We start from the raw sequence: 23528 nt of genomic DNA, 5'->3' as shown, positions 1-23528 counted from the left end.
AAAATGTTTTAGGTTAGCTTGACAATTGCTCTCCATTCTTTTCTGCTATGAAAATGTAAGGTCCTCTTCTTCTTCATGTAACCATCTATTTCTTGATCGACCTAATCTGCTTTTGTTAGCTATCTCTGTATTTATTAATATTTTTGGTATTCTTTTTCCTTTCATTCTTTCTAGCCCCAACCATCTCAATATTGGTACTTTTACTTCTTCTGATATCGCAGACTCTTTTAAAAGACTCATATTCTCGGCATTGGTTCTTCTTCTATATACCTCTCTTTAATAACTTCAAAAATTGTTCTCAATATTTTCCTTTCCCATATATTTCTTTTTTCTTCTTCTATATGGTGTAGCACCCATGTTTCGCTTGCATAGAGGACTGTCGGTCTCAAAAATGTTTTATATATATGTATTTTGGTTCGTCTCGACACATTTTGAGATATATAGTTTTTGTGTAAAACTTCTGCCTTGAGCAGAATCTTAAAATAAATAAATGAATATAATAAATAAATAATTAAATATTAAATTTACTTACATAGTCGTAAATTTGATTGGTATAATGAACCACAGATTAACTACTATTATTTATTCTTTTGAATCGGTAGTGACCCATGAAAGCACTAATTGTGTTCGCACACTTTAATGTAAAGTTGAGATACACATGCCTTGCTTTCTTCATTGATCTTAACTTACACTATCTGTAGCAACCTCCCGTTATGTTAAGGTTTTTTTGAAATTACCGCTCTGTTGGAGCTTTATTCATCATTCTTGATTGGGTGCATTCGTGAGTTTCTAATACACAATTCCAAATAATGTACTTGTTGACAAGCCTCTTCCGAGTTAAACCGTTGAAGTGTTCGCATGGTGTCTCGTTGGTAATATTAAATCAAATTTTCATTTACTACTTTGCATTGTCCTCCATGTTGGATTTGTGTTTCTTTTTTTATAACTCTGTTCTTTGCAACCTTATATATATATATATATATATATATATATGTATATATATATATATATATATACATATAATATATATATATATATATATATATATATATATATATATATATATATATATATATATATATATATAATATATATATATATATAACTGAGTTAATTCTGCTTTTTCTTACAAAAAAACTAAACATTTTATTTTGTAATCTGTATGGTTTATAAGCTATTTCTTCAATTCCATCTTAATAAGCTGCATATCTTTTGATGAACTGATTATGTGTACAAATTAATACACTAAATGTCTTCAATAAAAGGATGACGTAGCCCATATCCTTTCTTTTATTCTCCAACTTTTGACCGCAAACCCTCCACTATCACAGTGAAATAGTATTCAATTCGACGGTCGTAATACTTTTCCTGATTATATATATATATATATATATATATATATATATATATATATATATACATATATATATATATATATATATATATATATATATATATATACATATATATATATATATATATATATATATATATATATATATATATATATATATATATATATATGTATATATTTATGTGGGTATGTGTATGTGGATTTGTGTACTTTATTGAATTTTTAAATATTTCTGTATAATTTTCTTGTTATTTAAGTCATCGTGGTATTATAGAATTATTAATTTTAACCATTATTTTTTATTGGTGCATATGTAATTTTGTGCACTTTACTCGTTTGTTTTCATTATAAATCGTGTGTAGAATCGATGAGTTTTAGTAATCTATTATTTTCTTCTTTTATTCTCTTTTAACTCTTTTATTTAACCGCATTTGATTTTTAATGGATTTTATTGTTTTCCTGTTTATGAGAACAAGTTCTAAATCTTATGAGAATTCTCACTTTCTTACAACACATCCTAACAACCGATGCATGGACTGCGTGTTCAGTAACTTTTACTTTTGTTTCGCAGATTCCGTTTGCTAAAACTGTTAATATATTCACAAGTTAATTAGTTGTTAAATGTTATACAATTCAAACAGGTTACTTAACTTGTAAATTACATATTTTATGGTATACTTTGTCAATTATGATATACTATAAAAATATTGCAATAAGAAATTTATGGGACTTTTCTAGGTCATTTTAAAACTATTTTGATAATGTTTTTTTTTGAGTTGATTGTATAGTTTTCAATAGAAAATCCAATAAGGTCCTTCATATTTTTATTTTCTGCATCTTATGTTCATTCTTTAACCTAGTGAGGCATTTTTAATTATATATAAATATATTTATTTATTATAAGCTGATGGTGTGCCCGTCATATAAACTTTGTGTTTAATATTTGAAATATTGTTCTGAAGCTATTTTCTTGTGGCATTTTAAATTAATTACTATTTAAATGGGAATAAGCCACAATTAAAGGTTAAAATACGTTTATTGACGTTTCAATTTCCGAAGTGGAAATTGAAACGTCAATAAACGTATTTTAACCTTTAATTGTGGCTTATTCTCATTTAAATAGTAATTAATATTTGAAAGGCAATATACAGACAAAATTGCCCTTGAAATATATCACTACAACTAAGTAGTTTCCAAAGAAATACATGACATTAAAATGCCAATACTTGATACATTGTCTGTGTTCAAACGTGGACTATTATGTCAACAATATCATGGAGTCTTTCTATATCAGCAAAGGCGCACAACAGATCTACTTGAAGATCAGTCAATCGTCTTAAGTTATGTTCCAAAGATATTTTCATATGCCTAATCTATTGTTTTTCTTCTACTTTTCCCTGAAGAATGAGTCACAGTACTTAGTGGTTAGACCCCCATATTATATGACTAGATTATTCTGTTTCTTGTTTTAATTCAGTTCCCTCTCCATATTCGTCATATAACCAGCTCTTCGTGGGTAGTTTGTGTCATCCGCGATATGTTTATAATTCCACGATTGCACCAATTGGAGGAATTTAGAAAGCCGAGCTACATATTGAAAAATACTCACAATATCTTCGGACTAAAATATTTGACCAACGTATTTTACCAGTATGCTACTTCACCGAAGGAGCACAAACATGAAAGTAGCAGATGCTTTACATAAACCTAAAAGACAAGAAGAGCAATGAATGGCTGAGTAGCACGACTAAAGTAAAAGATTCTATACACAATACAGGACGATGGTAGTTGGAACGGGCATTGGAGACCATGGTAATATAAACGTGGAAGAGAAAGACCCTAGAAAGGATCTGCAGATGGCATCAGAGAACATGTAGGAACAAGATAGACAACCATGACACAGGAAAGAAGAAAATGGAAATAGGAAGGAGAGATTTATTGAAATTTTTTTAACACATAAATGGTCTACTTTTATGGTCGCGGTTTGTTGGTAGTAAAGTTTTTTTTAAGAGGCTAAGATCATACCTGTCAAGTGCATAATTCCATATGTTCAACAAGAATGTCACGCTAAAAACGATCAAATGTCTATAATCTCGAAGCCTATAAAGCAGACCTACTTTGTGTTATGCACACCAAGCGTTTTTATTTTTTGGTTTTTGTCGATATTTTGTCCATTAACCGTATTAAATGCTATTCCTTTCCATTCAAGAACTCTTATACGATTTTGGTGTCAAAACAAAAGACACTGAAAGCAGTAAGCTGGTGAAATATAATCGCGTCAAGTGATATTAGTGTCAAATGTATTTGTGATATTTGTCCTCCTCTATGTTCTCTCCTTCGTAAGGATTTAGTGCATGTTGTTCATTTCTGAGCGTGTTTTTTTGTTTCGGACAGTAAGTAACCAGTCATGGCCTTTCTTTGGTTCGACAAACAAGAATGTTACAGTAGGTGGTACAGTAGACTAGCGCGAAGCTTTATGCTATGTTTTCTGTATTTTTAAAATTCAATAAAGTAATTGCATTATTTATATTTTAAACAAGTTGTATTAAAACATTTTAATAAATTTTGTTTGCTCCTAACGCCACTTGGAAACGTATAAACAAATTAGACGTCGTTTACTTCTGACAGATCTGTTAAATTCAGACGAAATAATAAATTAATAATAAAATTGTATAAACTAAGTAATATGTTTAAAAAAATAATAATATGAAATTATTTATTATATGAAATTATTTTAAAACGAGATATGTCATAAAAATTTAAACAGATGTTCAGCATTTTTAATAATTGGACGACATTTATGACTTTTGAATTTTGACAATCATTGTGAATCGAATTTATTGAAAAATATTCTTTTAATTTTTTAGTTCTCATTTAATGTCTGTATTTTGTTAGTAATATTTCATGCAGTTTTTAATTTAAGCCTGCTTCTTATAATGCATATATAATGACTAGAAACGTATTAATCGAGAGTAGTGAATCGATGTGAAGAACCGCTATTTTGTGACGTTACTCGTAACGACGCCATCTTGTGGCGCTAGTTCCGTGACACTCTCCTCAGCATTTTAATATTAAGAAAAAAGAAATACAACGCTCGTGTAGAAGCTTCCCTTCAAAAATCTTTGAATCAGTTTCGCTTTTACGAAAATTTAGAGTCAATGGACTTAGTTTTTAAGGGTTGCCGATCGATTTCGGGAAGCGGTTCAAAGAAACTTTTCTTGTGATACATTCCACTACTCGCGATCACTACATCAAAATGTTCTCTATTCTGAGCAACCCTTAGTAATTGTTGAATGTTCATCCCCGTCCAAATTCAACTCTTAGGCCCTCTATTTCCCCTCTTCCCTTCAATTGTTATTCGTAGCAGGTTATATTTGTCATTTCTCATTGTGGGCCTAGATACGAGGTCTTTCTTTTCTTAATCGTTGTTATAAGATCTAACTTCCTATTTATGGTATTTAATACTGTTAGATTCGTAAGGTGTTGTGTCCATGATATTCTGAGCATTCTGCGGTAAAGCCAGATTTCAAAGGCTTCGCCGTTTCATGGTATTCCATTTTAATGTCCAGGCTTCAACTCCATACAGAAGGAGTGACCAAATGTAGCATTTAATTACTCTAATGTGGATGTCCAAGCTTAGTTTTAGGTTATAGATAATTTGTTTCCATTTGTGGTACATGTTCGTAGCATGTTATATTCATATTTTTAGTTCTAGATTTGGATCCCACTTATCATTTAGTACTACTCTAGTATCTAGTATCTGAATTTGTTAACTTGTTCTAATTGAGTGTTATTTAAGTTAAAGCGACAATTTTCATCGATTTTTCTAATCACCATTGCTTTAGTTTTTTGAAGATTGATTGTCAGTCCCATTGCTTCGCTTGAATTATTAACTCTGTCTAGTATATTTTGTAAGTATTGCATTTTTTTCTGCTATCAGAACGGTATCTTCTGCATACCTGATATTGTTATTATATTTATCGTTTATTTTTATACCAATTTCGGCGCCGTCTAGTGCTTGTTTGAATATGCATTTAGAGTACAAATTAAAGAGCAATAGAGACATGACACAGCCTTGTCGGACATCTCTTTGTATATTGACGCTTTTAGTAGTGTGGTTGGAATATTTTACGGTTGCTTCTTGGTTCCAAAATAAAGGTTTTGAATTATTCGGAGATTATTTCTCTGTCTAGCTTCGTGTTCTGTAGTTCATACAACAATCTTTCATGCTGGACTCTATGAAAAACCTTCTGGTAGTCGACGAAACAAAGATACTTTTTCTGGTATTCGAGGCATGTTTGAATGAATGTTTTGAGTCGTAAACAGTGCCTCTCTTGTTCCCAAGGCCTTTCTAAATCCGAACTAAGGGTCACTTTGTCTATTTCCCATTTTTTATAAATTAGTTTCTGTATGGTCTGTAAGACTATTTTTATTAAGTGACTCATTAAGCTAATGAGCCTAAATTCGTCGCAGTTGTGGAAACTAGATTTCTTTGATATAGCTATGAATTCTGAGTTAAGCCATTTCTTTGGTATTACGCCACTTTCATATAATGTGTTTTTATGTTATTCTCATCTATTTTTATTACATCTATTTCTATTTCGTCCGGTCCACAAGCTTACCAACTATTTGCATATTGTATGTCATGTTTTACCTCTGTCTAGGATTCTTGAGGTCCTTCCATTTCCCACGTCGACGTTTGTTGCAATTCAGGTCTGTTATCCGCATAGGATTTTTCGATAAATGCCTCCCATACTAGAATTTGTTTGCTTCTTTCTATAATTATTGTTCCTTTGTTGTGAACTAGAGTGGGGATATCATGTTTCTTGTTCTTATTGGATGTTTCTTAATTAATTTTTTTGTAGAGGTTGAATGTATAATGTTTGTTGTCTAGGTTTTCTATTTTGTCACACATTTTAGTTATCCACTTTTCTTTTGCTTCTTTAGTTTTTGAATCTATGGTTCTTTGGATTTTTTTATATAGATGTGTATTGTTTTTGTGTCTTCTTATGTCTTTCATGAGTTCTAAAATATCTTCCGTCATCCATTTTTCCGTTTCTTACTTTTCGTATTCTTTAGTTCTTCTATTTGTACTCCAACTACGGTATTTTTTATGTTTTGCCATATATTTTCTATTTCTTCGTCTCTTGTTATGATTGTTTGTTTCAGGTCTGCATTAAGTTTGGTTGTTACTTTTTCTTTATTAGCTTAGTTTCAATAAGGACTAGATTCTGGTCTGATCCTACGTCCATACTTGGGTGTTTGCTTCCTGGACACTTGATTTAATATAGTCTGCTCTGGGTGTATGTACTTGTATTAGATTGAGTATAGTTTTTTTTACATTTAAGTTGTAATAGCGTTATCCTTTCGGAGTAAGGGGTGAAGTTTTTTAGAGATTTATCAATACTTTTGTGTATGTTAGTTATTTTCTCCACCAGAGAAGTACATAACATGGTCATCACTTTCTAGTTTTCCTGTACCGGGCTATCTCTTTCATCGCTCAATCCTAATATTTCAATAGTATTCCTGCTCATTTCTTGAATTACATTATGGAGCTTTGCTGCTTTTATTACTCTTCGAATATTCCATGTTCCAATTTTTATTGATTTTTTCATTACAGCAAGTCCGGAGATTTTTTGCACCCCTGCTTCACTTAAGACGCGTCAGTACTCAGGGCCATTGTTAATTTTACTTACCATGATTAGTGTTTTTCTTTAATGCAGTCAAAGAGGCTACCACTCACTAATGAGGACTTGAAGTAAAATTTTTTGAGGCACAGAAAGTTGTTTAACCACAAAGGCTGTTGTGACTTAATTGTGACTGAAATGTAGACTATTTAAGAAAATGCTTGTCTACGAATGCCACATCCACATGAATGGATTTATCAATCAACATACATCGTTTTTATTTCTTGAATAACTATACATTGTCGTAAAGAAGTCACTTCATAGTGTAACAATTTGGTGTTCAGTGTCAAATAAAGACTTATTTGCTGCTAACTTCAAAGAATATGAGCGTAGATCTGTTAACATAAATCAGGTACTGCGATACAGAGAACAAAGTTTTATGCCTTTTTTGATGGCCATCAGACGCCATATTATTGTTAGTGCCACAAACACCCACTTCACCCAATGATTCCAATAGGATATTGCTACTTGGCTCATCTCGAGAATATCTTTAGAACTGCTTTAAGAAAATTTTGTTGAGCATTGAATGCGTAATTTCACACAACATGGACTTTTCTTGCCGATCTCATTCACGTAATCTAACAACTCGTGTTGTTTTTGTATGGGGTAAGATGTAGGAAAGTATTTTTACGCAAAACTCACATTTAACTATCATTTAATTCTGCGAAAAATTTTTGACCCATTTCATAAGAATACAACAGCCGATTTTTACAAACATGCTCGAAAATCTTGTTAAGTGTTATGAGTTCGGACTACTGTATTAGTATTTTTTATCGTAAAAACGCTTAAAATCCACATTTTTTAAATTCTTGCTGTTTAATTTTTCAGGTTTGGTAAAGCTTAAATTGTAAGTGTTTTTTGCCGCATAACGCACGCTAAAAGTTCTTTTTAGTTGATTTTTTTCCTGGTATTCTAGATCATTTATGTGTGAGACCATATTGGACATTGTGATAGTGTGACTTTTTTGCCATAATTCTAGATGAATATGATTTTCAATATCCATATTTTACTAGCACTAGTATTATTTACTATTTCTATTTTTACTGTTTATTTATCATGTATATAAATTATCCAATATTTTACGGTTCCATTTTTAGGCTATCATCCACGCATTTAACAATTCCTGAAATCGTTCAAGAGATTTCCTAAGGGTACATTTTTTTGGTAAATTAAGTTACTTTCAAATTTGTAGATATTACACGCCCACGCAAACATTTCGCTGATATGAAATGATAAAAAATAATCTGCTCGACGTTTCATATACATTTCTACATCACAGTAATTTTTTTACATTTTCTTCTTACTACACCAAATGAAAAAGAAAATATCTATCAATCTATCTTTAAATGAGAGGATTTTGTATATACCTATTATTAAAAATATGTTTATTGATTTTTAAATTTTCTCATTTCATCAATTTATTTACATCTACGTTAAATGAAAGAATTTTGTAAAGAGAAACATCATTATTTAGGTCCTAATGTATGTAGTGTTGAAAATTTCCTATGTTTTTGTAGACAGGAACTAAAATTCATCTTCTCCATTATTGCGGCATTTGTCTCACTTTCGACTCTGTCCGTATTTCTCCACAGATATCATCGTCCAACTGCGTTACCTTCCTTTTTTTTGTAGTGCTTGAGCAAAATGCTTATTCCTTGTTTTGTGGTTCGGTTGGCATTACTGCCAATCTGGTTGTTTTTGTAAACTACATGTATGTTGTGGATGATTATATTAAAAACGGAATTCAATATTGTGTAGCATAATAAATCTCCAATACTTAAAATTTCCTATTGTATTGAAAATCAATTGAACCTTTAAATTGTATTCTTTCTCTGATCATGGCTAAACTGGCTGTATTCTGCTTAAATAGGACGGTCTTCACTACAGAACTATATCCACCAATAAGCTTTAGTGTTATTTTTTTGTGTTCTATTCGATTTTGGTTCTTCTGCGGCTGCATATATTCATTCTTAATGTAGTTGTATTGTTCTTCTTGACATTTCAAACAATGATCTTACAGTTGTACTAAGTAAATATGATATAACAGAGTAGAGTAGCAAATAAAATTGTAGATGGAATGTATATTTTTAATATACAGGGGATTGATTAGTGTGGTAAAGCTCAGGAGATCCGCTATAATAATAGATGGCAATAAAAATTAATAACAAAAATTGTAGGCAACTTTGAAGTTCACATAAGAAAATTAGTTAGAATGTTACAGGGTGTTCGATAACATAGTGGCAGTCCAAACTTATGTTTATGTTTTTTAAATAGAACACCCGGTAGTTTATTTTATATTCGAAATCTTCTTTACTTCCCCATGACAAAAATGTAAAGTTTTATTATACGATACAGTGTATTTACAAAGTTATAATCGATTTTCTATGAAAATCGTAACAAGTTCAACTCCTTGTATAATTAAACAGAAGCACAATAACAATTATCTGTTACTGTCACATAGTTTTATTGATAGTTAAAAAAGTCAAAAATAATTGGTGTTGCTAATTTTCTTTATATCGAATACAGGGTGAGTCCAAACGCAAGTAGGTATATTATTTTGTAAGTAATTTTAAATAGAATACCCTGTATTTTATGTTACTATATAGAAGTAAAAATACCGTACTTCAATTTTTATTTAGTATTCTCTGTGTCTAAATTTATTATTGTTTTTTTAAGATATTTTTATTTTTCAAGCAAATCAATCATTTTTAAAAATTTTGACAATCAGTAAAAAATGTGGCAGCAATAGATCATTGTTATTGTGTTTCTTTTTAAATATACAGTGAGTTGAACTTGTTACGATTTTCATAGAAAAATGGTTATAATTGTGAATACTCTGTATAACATAATAAAACTTTATACTATACTGTTATGATAGGGAATGGAAGATTTAAAATATATAATAAAATACACGATGTTCTATTTAAAAAAAACATAAGTTTGGTCTGCCACTATGTTATCGAACACCCTGTAACATTCTAACTAATTTTGTAATGTGAACCTCAAAGTTGCTTACAATTTTTGTTATTAATTTTTATTATATCCATTATTATAGCGGCAGTACTGAGCTTTATCACACTAACAAATCACCCTGTTTATGGTTCTACGACAATAATAGTGGAAACAGCTTAAAGAGTGTATATCTTTGAGAAGACATATAGCGTAGGCTGTAAAATATGTCGATGAAATGTGAATTGATCTCATTATAAAAACAGAGATGAAATGTGAATTATAAAAAGAAGAAAGAAGTCAGCGACGGACACCTCAGAGCGATTATATTTCCACACAAAAGTATAACTATTGATAATTTGTTTCTAAGTTGTTAAAATAACAATTTTAAATCACATAAAAATAAACGCGGAAGACGTGTTCGAAGCCAGGTAGCGTAAATTATTTTGTCATTAAATATATCTTAAATATTTCATTGTAAACATCTTAAGTAGGTGTGGAAAATTTGAAGTATGCCGAAAATAATAAACTGAAACCCATTAACCCTAAGTAATTTAGGTAGAACGATATAGGAAATATTTAAAAATACATCCTTATACTTTCATAAAGAATTACTTGTTATAAAAATGTACTGTAATATGACAAACGACAAATTATAAAAAATGTCGTTCATTGTAAAAGTGAATTATGTCTTAAGTGAATTTTTAAATATGAAATATGTTTCTAATTATTGTGTAGAAAAGATAGATGAGGTATAAATTCATGTTGTTTATTGTTTATTATACAACTAAGTTGTATAATACATTGCCGCTTTAATATGATAAAAAATGTTGATCTTATATAACTTTTTTATTGATGACCCAATTTTCCTAATTTCTTGGAAAAGTACAAGGGAAATAATCCCACATCGTTCGATTTGCGAATAAGATCACAGCTATACAGAATATAGAAGGAAAAACTAAATCAATTATGCTCTATTCATCTAGGTTTAAGATACCATGGGGCAAAATATAGCTTTTAGATGTCACTAAAAACTAGCTTGTGTGCAAGGTTGTCCATTCTCTATACACTGAATAAAGGATTATTGCCGTTATATTTGCATGATTCAGACAACAATATGCCACCAATGAGCAAATACATAGAGTCTGTATTATTCATGCAACTCTAGAAGAAAGGAAATACTGATCAGTAGCCTTTTTGGATATTTCTCAAGCCTTTGATAGAGTTTGCTACACTGGTCTACTCTACAAACTTAGAGAAGTCTTTCCCTTAAATTATTTCCCTAACGTATGGTCCTAAAATTTTGGGAAAAATTTCACCTGGTCTGATTGAGAAGCAAAATGCATTTAACAACGAAGGCCATGGAATTGAAATGTCATCAGTTATTGACATTTAATAAACAAAGCAGAATATTTTGGTTTGTGCTCTGCAAAATGTCTTATAAAATTGATATTCATCGAGGTGTTTATAATATGGTTGGGCGAATGTCGAAACGAGATATTGTTAATATTTATCGAGATCAAAACATAAGCAAATCGACAATTTATCGCACAATCAGAGAATGTGAAGAAGGGATACCATGTGTTAACTTGCGTAAAAGTGGCCGACCGCGGATTTTGAACCATATAAGAGAGGGAAGACTGATTGAAGCAGCTCAGAACAAAATTGGGGTCTCACAACGAAAACTGGCCAGAAGATTTCATGTTGGAAAGACTACAGTATACAGGACCCTATCGAGTAACAATATTATCTACCGGAAAAGAAGGAAAGCTCCAAAATACACAGAGGATCAATTAGAGAGAATAGAGAGAATTCCGAGATGTTGCCGCGCGTTAAGGCGAGTGCATTTCGTCAACAAGTTGATCGTGATGGACGATGAAAAATATTTTACTTTGTCCAACTCTGAGATGAAGGGTAACGATGGGTTTTACACGAACGATTACGAAAATGTACCTGATGAAATAAAATTCAAAAGTAAGAAAAAATTTGAGGTCAAAATTTTGGTATGGTGTGCAATTTCTGAGGCTGGCTTTATCTCACAGCCCTACATTGGTGTTGTTCGAGGCGAAGCCTTAAACGCAAATATTTATATTCAAAGATGTCTCTCTAAATGGCTTCAGTTTGTAAACACACATCATGCAAATGATCAAATAGCCTTTTGGCCAGATCTTGCTTCATGTCATTACGCGAGGATCACAAGGGACTGGTACGAAACTAACAACATTACCTTTGTACCGAAAGCAGACAATCCCCCCAACCTACTTCAGGCTCGTCCAATTAAAGAGTTCTGGGCAATATTAAGTCGGAAAGTCTATAATAACGGATGGGAAGCTCAAAATCAGGAACAGTTAAGACGCCGCATATATACAAAAATTAGAGAAATTGACGCCGAGGCCTTCCAAAGGATGATGCAACGTGTCAGGGGAATTATTAGGCAAATCGAAAATAATGGTCCCTTGTCTGTCATTTGAATTTTGATTTATAATAAGGATAGTTAAGTTAAATTGTTGAATAATTTAATAAAAATATAAGATTATTGTGGTCAGAGTTATTATATGCTTTTGAAATTTTTCCCAAAACTTTAGGACCATACGTTATCCTCAAGTCCTACCTCTATGACCGGCATTTCCTAGTAAGACCACTCAGTTGCCACTCTAGCTTGGACCACAGTTTTCATTCCTCCAGGTATTCTATGAATTAGAGTTCGAGTATACATGAAGTTCATTTTTGTTTGTAGTTGGTCTTTCGCGACTTCTGATACGCCTACCTAGATAGTACCAGACATAATCGATGGGATTCCCATCTGGCAAGCGTGGTGGCCAAATTGATTTCTCTATTCCAACTTCGATAAGATATTTGTAATACACATGACGGAATGTGGTCTCGCATTGTCTTGTAGGAGAATAAATTCGTTGCCTAGTGTGACTATCGGCTAAAATATCGTCAATGTATCTTCATAATGTCAGGCTCCATCTTCAACAATAACACACAAAAAAATGCAATGAAGCTTTTAATATTCGTAACTTTCAAACGAATCGCGATATTAATAATACAAATAAATCAAAATCAATGCACGGGGAATGAACAAGGCTTGAACAAATACTTTACATGATAGTTTTAAGTGACATCCAAAAGCTGTATTTCTCACTGCAGAGTCTTGTTAACCTAGATGCGAAAAATAATTTTGTTTTTCTTTACATATTGTCTATAAGTTTTAGGAGAATCTGAATGGTCTGAATTTATAAGGAGTAAAAATGATACTTTTTGTGACGAGGCTGTACGTTTGACATTAAGCCGAGGCACAAAAAGTCATTTTTACTCCGAATAGAACATACTATTTTTTTATGCCATACTAGTTTATTATTGTGTTTTTATTGCTTAGTTACCAACTACGTAATAAAGTGTACTTTATGGCCCGCACGGGCGTAAAGATACAAACAAAAAGATAACTTATTAGAAACATCTTTATTTAACATTTCAAAACATTATTTAGAATTAACATAAAACTGGCAATTCTGAAAGGATCCGGTGATATGTAGATTATATTAGGATATCAAAAATATCTTGCATTTTCACGGTTTTAGTTTGACACGTTTGAAAATGAAATCGAATTTTCAGATTTTTTAGAACATATTTATTTGTAGATGCAATAACGAACTAGTATGACATAAAAGTTTGTATGCACCGCGGGTATTAATAGATGTATATGCCCTTGGGCGACTTACAAACCCGAGGGCCTCTGGCCCGAGGGTTTGTAATATCGTCGCCCTCTGGGCATAAACATATATTTAATACTCTTGGTACATAAATCACTATTTCAAACTTCGAAAATAAATTTTGTGTTAATATGGTTACTTCTATTGATTGTTACTTTGAAAAATAAGAAAAATCACCGATTTTTGCTCTACTCGTTAAGTTTTGTGAACGTTTGTGCTTATTGTCGCCCAAAAGTACGAGTATTATGTCTGATTCCGAAGATCCCATGGCATCGCGTATTCCTCCAAATATTTGGGGTACTGCAAAGACTTTAACCGCAGGATTATTCCCTACCAAGTCCACTGCGGTTTACGAAGCTTTTGAGCTTTTGACTTTTACACTTTTTTGCCTAGGCGTAAAAGTGCTTCACAAATTACGTCACAAAAATTAATATTTTGTGAAAAAAAAAACTAATTTAATAAATGAACTTGACAGTTATTTCACTATTATACTCGTAATAATCTTATATATCTATATCGAAATTATTAATAATATATAATATATCTATATATTATTAATAATTTCGTAATGGGATGAAAGCCCATCAGCATAAATTGTGAATGAACGTTTTGAAATAATGTATATTGGGGAAGACGTATATAGTACTGGAGATAAATAATTGGCGGAATGTATGGCGAAATTTATGAATTCATTGGTCGTTAGTGAATAATGTAAGTGGGCCGGACAACCTTTTTTTTCTATAAATCTCGGCTTTAAATGTTTCTATGTATTAATATTGAAATAGATGATTCCATATAATATTTAGCCAAATGAATGTTTTTTCCATTTGTAATAGACTTGTCTAGAAATATTTAGGTTTTTTCTATTACTAACCCTGCTATAAATTTTGTCCATAGCTGGGACTAGCGATCTTGATTATTTCAAAATCTCCACAATTAGGAAGAAAATATTGTTCTGATATGATCTCTTCTGAAAATATCTCATTTGGTGAATTGATTTGTATCAAAGTCTTCTAAAAACTTCAAAACAAAAGAATTGATTGTGTTTGCCCATTTCAAGAGTTGCAATACCTATATAATAATATCGTTTTGTAATGCCGCATGAGTTTTTAGTATCTAATAATATATAATAAAATTATAAGTTATCTACGTTTCATGAAGTTTTGTGGAAGCATCCTGATAAATTGACAGTACTCACAAATGCTTTTCAGAAAAGAAACTTGCAAATTCTCCAACCCATTTTGTGATCTCGGTTTAATTCGAATACCTACAAATCGGTTGTATCCTATCGTACGGCGTCAATATTTTTTAAAATCTAATTAAAAGTGTCCCTTGTGATATGGATATTTAATGTTTGTTTAAGGTACATTGACACATGTTTTTCGGCAATATTCAATTAGAACTTTTTGTATCTCAATTTCAGGCTACCCGTGTCAAACAAACTCCAATAATAAATTGTTATTTTGTTTCTTTTTGTCTGTACCGTTTTTAATAATTCGAACCTAATTTATTAGTCAGTGGAAAAATGTACCATCTTTTACTCCATTACGTTTATGCTTTTGACATAAAATATATTTGGCGATTTTCGGGAGAGAAATAGTCCCAAACGCTCTAGATTTTTGACTTTAGTGCTGGATATGTACGCTGAAGATTATATCGCAAACATAATCTTTAAAGTTGGATATAAAATTTCAATGACATTGATAATAAACGACATAATAATAATGATGTCGTAAATAAGACCAAGAGATAGTAAGCAAAAATTATTTCATTTTATATTCGCCAAAGATGAAGTATGTAAAATAGAAAAATTGTGTCTTGGGATACAATTATATAGCTAGTACTTACCCAAAATTAGCATTTCCTAGTCATGCAGCATTTTTGTTTTAATGCATTAGTAGAAAAGAAAACTTTACAAGTATTATAACAGTACATTCTTCTGTGTTTACCCAAAATAATTAAGTTTTCGAATATTTCACTATGTAATTGTAGTATTTGATTAAGAAAACGTGAGTAGTAATGCTGCAAGTGATACATTTAAAGAGAGGAATACTAAGAAAATATGGCGCCAAAAATTAGCATAAAATAAACATGAAGCCTTGATTTCAAATGGAGAAGTAAGAATGTTTTAGGAACCAAAGTTCTCTTCGGTTGTTAGGAAGATTCAGCAGTACCTATTAGTTGATATAACTAAATTCTAAGAACCGATTCAGATATGGCTCTTTCTTTATCATTAAAAACAGCGTTGACGAAGATCCCTCTTTATGTCATGGAAGTGACCATACTCTACAGGTCACAATAATTACCTACCATAATGAATGGACACAATCGAAGATCTATAGAGTTTGAAGAGTGTGCTCTTTGAAATATACTGTCCATCAATGAAATGGAACACTTCTGGAACACTTGGAATTTTGTGCAACATTTTTAAATTAAAATCGCTTTATTATTAAAATACATATTTTATCAAATATTAATCAAGAGATTGTTCTTTATCTTAACAAAAATAAATGAAATTTTAAAAAATAATAATTTATTTTTTGTTACTTATAAGAAATAAACGTTCACACATTTTCATAGAAAAAAATTGTGTTTTTGAAAGTGGCACAATAATGGGTAGAATAATCGAGTATTAGACTGCAAACTACAAGTATATGGAAGATTTTTAATGGGTCACTTGACCCAGCACGAATCACATATAAAATAATACTACAATATGTAATAACAACTTTAGAAACTAAGCCGTCAATTCTTACCGGTACAGTTGTGTAACAGGTAAGATAAACTTACCACTAAAGAAGGGGGGGGGGGACTTTTGGCCAAACATATTTGTACGACATTTGCAATGCCGTACAAAGTATTGGTACAAGCAACAGGAAACATTTTTTATTTTCGGAAAACTTTTTCCCCATTTTTGTCAATTTGACACAGTACGGCATTCATACACAAAGTTTCGGATCGGCATATAGATTAATTTAAAGATCGTTTCAAATATTTCTGGTTGCCGGGGCAGGTTGCTGACCTTACCTTCTTACAAAAGAGGAGGGCACTAAAGTAATTTTTAATATCTAAACTTATGAACTTACAACAAAAACAAACAAAATACGGTCCCTATATTTTGCATAATCACCTCCCGGTCTATTAAAATCTAAACCTTACTATAATATTAAACTAAATACAGCACTAAGTCTACTCATGTTTGACAGCCAAATAATATGTTCCTATCGTGTTGTTCTACTATATTATTTTCAAAATTTATCTTGATTCCTATCGGAATAAAATCTGAAGATAAAATGACCGTTACAATTTTCTTCCGGCGTGAGAGATAAGGTAATAAGAAATCACTATTCGTGCTCTGTGCTTTTATTTTGTTAAGTGATCAAGGGACTAAAATGATATAAAGTACATTCTGATCATGCTATGCGGTGAATTTTTATGAAAAACGAAGTTAATGTGAGTGATTTCCTTCGAAAATTATTTTTGAATCATCCAACAAGCGAAGAAATGAAGTACGTTAAATGGTAAAAATTTTAATTTATATAAAATAATTCGGTAAAACTAGTACAATTAATACCTGTAGCTTTCTGATGAAGACTCCTCAGTCCAATGATTAACTTGATCTTTCTTAATATTTTCTACTCTTATTACTTTTGTGCCCCGTTTTTATCCAGTTATTGTCACTATTCTCTTCCAATTATTCATCATATCATCTTTTCACTAATTTGTTTAATACTAGTAATTTTTTAGTGAGCTCTAACTCATCTTCGCCGCTCTGTTCACTGTGTCATGAACTTTTCTTCGATGACACCTCTAGCATTTAAATTAGCAATTAATTAGCGAAACTGTTACTTAAATTAGCACCAAATTCTTCAAATCCCAATGTTTCTGTGTATATTAATTCCTATAAGTTAGTGCAATTCTTCGGTGAACTTTACTGGTTTAGTTGCCTTTAATGAGCTAAATCTCATGATTATCTCTCTGAAATCTGAAATCTCTGCCACCAATCTCTATTGGTCTAGGTAGTACTTAATTGATAATTTTTGTAAAGTTTATAAATGTAATTTGACAAAAGTTTATAAAGTTTATAAATGTAATTTGTAATTTGACACTTATTTATGGAACTAAATTGTCTTCAATATGCAGTCTTGATTTTAAGTTATTTTTTCATATTTTTTCAATATTTATTTATTTTGCATTCATATAAATAACCGTTATTATACTCTTTAATTATCTATGGGACGTTCTTCGAGTTTTTTAAGGATAATTGCTTGATAAAAAAGTAACCCGTTTTCCTCGATCGGTTTATCTTCATTGCTAAGTTGGCATCTTGGCTATTCCAAATATTTGACTTTATCTATCAAAATTAAAGATTTGCTTGACAGGTTTTTCCTTTTGCATTTGATATTCTTAGATTGTTTTCTAACCTTAGTGAAAGCATGAATCTATACTTCTTGACATTGGTGAGATCGGCATTAAAAAGTATATACTTTGATTTCTAGCGCTTATGTATCAACTATAATATCTTGGTGAGCAAAAATATTAAGTGGCTGTCACAGTTTTTTAACGTTACCTCATTATATTTGCCTTTATCAATATGCGGGGTTGGCTTCCCTAATTACACTTCTCAATAAATTTCTATCTTGGGGCATACCAATATCAATCACCTTTACCGCCATGCCCTGCCTAAGCATTTCTCTCAGGTCTTTTTGGTCTTCCTCTCCTATTCCTTCCAGAAACCCGCAGATTAGCAATTCTTCGTACTTAGTGATTAACGTCTAGACGTTGAACATGGCCAAATCATCTTAACCTATGCCCCTCATTTTGGCATCAATTGGTGCCACTCTTAGACTTTCCTTAATATACTCATTCTGAATTTTATCCTTTTTTGTCACTCCATTTATCCATCTACCGCCTCATGAATTCGTTGTACCTTTTTTTTTAACTGTCCAACATTCAGTTCCGTACATCGTAGCTGACTTCTTCGTAGCTGGTTGTTTTACAGAATTTTGCCTTAAGCTTCATTGGAATTTTTTTGTCACACAACTCACTACTCTTTTCTTTCCACTTCATCCATCCAACCCTAATTCTACTGCATGCATCTCTACCTATTTCACCATTACTCTGTAATACCAATCCTAGGTACTTAAAACTATTACTTTTCACAATCATTTCACCATCCAAAGATATCATTTTATTTGTAGTACCTCCATCTTTAAATAAACATTCCTAATACTATGTTTTAGTGCTACTAAGTTTTAAACCTTTTTTCTCAAGAGCTTGTCTCTACTGTTCCAGTTTTTGTTCTTTTGTTCTAAGTCGCATTCACTATTTTCTACTAAGACTACATCATCAGCATACATTAACCCATTAACGCCCAAATTGACTTTTTTTTTTCAAAATAAGAAAAAATCATAATCTGTGTTAGTCGTTACATTAGAATCAATATTATATAATAAATTTTTTCGATTATTATATTAGTTTTCGAAATAGCGGCTGATCTATAAATAAATCGCTGGACACAAGAGAAGTCAGAAATTCCAAATACTCGTATTAGATGTATGTCTTTTATTTTTATGATATCTAAATATTATTACATATATGCTAGAACATTACATACTATTATATTCTAATTCTATATACAAATAAAAGGTATATATGTAATTAAAAACACAGAAAGTTTTCGGACTAAAAAGTCCATCATCGGCGTATTTTTACCAGGTAATACACGAGTCAATCCACTAAATTTATGGGTAAATACCCTTAAAAAGTTACAAAATTTGTTATTTGTTACATTTTTGTTAAAACTTTGTTGTGATAAAGTATTTAACAGATACCCCGCATGAGAACGTAACACTCCCAATAGAGGTTGTTGCTGATCCTTAGACCTTGTCTGAATGGGTTATAGATTTTGTCTAGAAGGTCACGCAAACCTATGTACCAACGAACCGGTAATAAAAATATAACACAGTAGTAACAAGAGACAAATCCAACACATTTACACACCTTGGATTTTTACTAAGAAATGACAAACTAAATGTCTACTTATAAATCACAACGGAAATACTGTCCGCTAATACGTGCCAGGTCACCATATACACATGGAGATAAGGTGATGTACAAATAGATCACTGGGCGTTAATGGTTTAAGCACCAGGGAATGTTATCCTGTAATTTCGTTGTTATCTGATTCAGAAGTAATGAGAATAAATAAGGAGTAAGCACGGAGCTTTAATGCAATCCTATTTTCACATAAAATTTATCAATCTCTCCCACACCTGTTCTAACACTAGTTGTTACGCCCTCAAACATGTCTATCACAATCTTTCCATATTCACCGGAAACTCCTTTCTTATTGAGTAATCACTACAGAATTTCTCGCGGAATTCTATCATATATCTTCTAGAGCTTCTGTACTAGTCGCTCTGATAAATTCTGGTAGGATGAAATACGTATAAGCAAATATACAGAGGCACTATACGTGTACTGTCAATCATCTTAACTGTCTTTTCTTTTATTTAGGTTTACTCTTTATGAGTATAAGAAACCATTCCGCCAAGGATTTTTGCTTAGATGAGGAGATATGTTGTGGAATGAAACTCTTCCCCATATCTCTCTTACACCTTTATCATCGTCTGTTTTGTCTTGCAATTTATAGAAGGCAAAGATTCAAGCAAAAATCTAAATTTTGGTTTCGTTAATAGAAATCTTCGCATTTCTACTTTGGTATATTTGGTCATATGCTTTCTCAAGATCAATGAATACCATATGAGCGTTTGTTTCTTTATTCCTGTATTTTTCCATTAACTGCATTATAATGAAAATGGCATCTGTTGTTGATCTGCCGTATATTCTGATTATCGAATATTTCGGTTTCTTCACGTATCCATATATCTATACTTTCACCCATATTTTCATAGTGTGACTAAGTAGTTTTATGGCTATATAGTTTGTAGATTGTATATCTGATTTGTTTTTGTAAACAGGTACTAATATACTGTTTTTCCATTCGTCTGGAATTTGCCCACTACCATAATAATTCTGTTAAATAAACCTGTTAGCCAACTTGTTCCTGTCTCTGCTAATGCTCTCCACACTTCCCCAGGAATATCGTCTGTTCAACTGATTTTCCCTTTTTTATTTTTTGAAGTGATTGAACCACTTCCTCGTTTGTTATTTTCGTGAGCATTGCTGTTAATCTCGCCGTTAACTCAACTGCTTTTTTGTCAAATTCTTCATTTAATAAACTGTCAAAACGGATACATTTAATTTGATATTTTTAACGTTACCTGTTACCTCTAAATTAAATCGTTACCTTTTTATTAAGGAATCTTGTTTATGTTCTTTTGTTTAAAGTAGTATACACTGACTAAAAATTATAATCTACAACCTTTTGACAATGATGTAGTTAATAATAATATTTGCTTAACCATATTACTGCACTCAATCTATTATCATAAAATTCAGTGGCGGCTGGTGTGGTAAAATTTTGGGTAGGCCAAGCCACCAAATTACATAGCTATGGTCACGGGATCATGACCCACCCCCCCCCCCCCCCCCAACTAATTTTCATTTTAACTTCTGCGTTGTATCTAATTTTTGCGATTTTTGATTTTTCATCTAGCAAATCGCGAACAGAAAACGCCCTCTTCTGTACATCCTTAACGGACAGCAAATTACTGAAATGTTCCTTTCAACTGGAATGTTTTTTTTAGGAGGTAGACATATTTTTTAAATCAAAGTATCCTTCACAATTCTATACATATTTCTTATTAGAAAATAACAAACACGGCCAACAATATAGTCTGTTTTTCGTAATACTTCCAGACAACCATTTGTAGATATCATACCAAGAGCAATTAAACGTACGCACCTTTTTCCCATCTTTTTGGTCAATTCGCAATGTCGCCTTTCATTCATAATAATTTTTTTTTTCTATCAATTTCAGTTCTTCTAGATAATGACGATTCCAATAGTGAAACAACAATGTCCAAACACTCACTATCAACATTACTATTACTGCAACCTGATAAAGCGTCATAAAAACTCATTTTTATGTATCAGTTATAAAACAATCTCACATATATAAGTTGCATACAATTAGGCGATATAGAAATCACGCAAATGTGATTTTTTTTCTTCGAATTTTACGAATTTTTTTAAATTTATTTGGGCAACCGTGCACTTGTTTGTAATTGTGTTGTTTGTTTAAAAATATGTTACAATTAAAGATTATGTTACATATTTTTTTTATCATAATTTAAAAGAAAATTTATATTACAATTCGATAATTACGTTACAAGTGACAACGATGGTCATCGTAGGCCCGATCGTCTGGTGCCTAAACAGCAAGCGTAAACACTACAATAAAATTCGTTGTCCGGCAAGCTGCTTAACTTCAAACGCTTTTTGAACGGGGATCTTATGTGAGCTGGGTCGGCCAGTTCCGATAGGGCCTATTAATGATATTTAAAATGCCTGAATACGATTCGATGCTTACTGTGGTAATATAATAACTTAGTTGTTTTAACGGACGGTAATGTATTGAGTGATTTAGTACATTTAAAAGTTATTTACATGCCTTAACATAATTTTTAAATATATGTTTTTCAATTTTAAAGCTCTTAAAATTATTGGGTAGGCCCGGCCTATCCTGCCTACCCCCAAAAGCCGCCACTGATAAAATTAGGTCAGTTTACACGGTCTCTTCCATTCTTGTTATGTACCACAGCTCCTGTCCTTGTCGCGCTCTCCCGCAAAGCCAACTTAAATTATATTTTCTAAATAAGTAAATATATTTTTATAATAATGGTATATAGAAAAATTTAATATTTATATTTTTTCTCAGCATATTTTGTTTTTACAAATCATCTTAACAATTAAACATCAATATTATTAGACCAATTTAATAATAACTTAAGTTTCTACAAAAAACACCTTTTCCTGTACAATGTATTGTGTAAAAATTTTTATTTGTTTTGCGTTTCTCCCGTTTAAATTGTTTCAGAAGCTATACTAAATAGGTTTATTCACGCAACAATTCGATAAGAAGTTTTTAATGTTTTATTGTCGTATTTCTGAAAATTTAGACTAGGAGGGGAGGTAACAAATGCTCCACCTTCTAATTTAATATTTTTTATTAATAATTATTACTTTTGGTTATATTGAAAATCGCTCTAAGCTTACTTATTTTAAATGGAATGTTGGAATTAGAAGTTCTGAAACTGTTCTTTTGTGGTATGTTTAAGTTAAATATTATTTTATATGGGATTAAACCACAATTTATTGTAATGAGTATTACAGTTTATATTTGTTTTGACTTTACGATTTATAACCTGGTAACCGCTTTTAAAACGTTTTAAAATAAAAATTATGAATGATTTTAACCTGTAAATGTTTATAATTGGCCAACATTTAAAACATAAAGCAAAATATAATAATATATATAAAAAGTATTGAGTATATCTTCCGTTTTGTTGCAGGGCCGAACGAGAAAAGGTGAAAGTGAAATTCTTTCAACAATCGAAACCATTAGAAGTCGACCTACCGAATGAGCCTATTTTTCCAGAAACAAATTTCCTAATGGCGTCTCCCGTAACAATCAGCGAAACTAATCACGTGGTCTATAACAGGACCGAAAGGTATGTTGGGTTTTAATTTTTATCGGTGATTAAAAAGGAACAATCATTTATCTTACAAAAATTGTAACTAAACAAATCTGTACGTGCGGGGATTGATACCTTCATGATTTGAGGGGAAGATCTCATGTTTCTCAAGCATAACCAAAATGTTGTTAAAAACATGTGAGAATAAAGTAAACTATAA

At 31.3% G+C, this 23528-nt stretch overlaps 1 protein-coding gene across 1 annotated transcript in view; it reads left to right on the top strand.

Moving 5' to 3' along the window:
• The window catches only part of LOC140437112 (uncharacterized), a 615082-nt gene that overhangs the window by 499067 nt on the left and 92487 nt on the right, over window positions 1-23528 (top strand). The window contains exon 4 of the mRNA XM_072526438.1: window positions 23186-23344. Within this exon, the coding sequence (XP_072382539.1) occupies window positions 23186-23344 (159 nt within the window). The remainder of the gene's footprint in view (window positions 1-23185; window positions 23345-23528) is intronic.

Source organism: Diabrotica undecimpunctata, chromosome 3 (assembly GCF_040954645.1).
Source record: "Diabrotica undecimpunctata isolate CICGRU chromosome 3, icDiaUnde3, whole genome shotgun sequence".
Lineage (NCBI taxonomy): Eukaryota > Metazoa > Arthropoda > Insecta > Coleoptera > Chrysomelidae > Diabrotica > Diabrotica undecimpunctata.
Note: the sequence above shows the minus strand (reverse complement) of the source record. Positions and strands in the feature narration are given on the sequence as shown.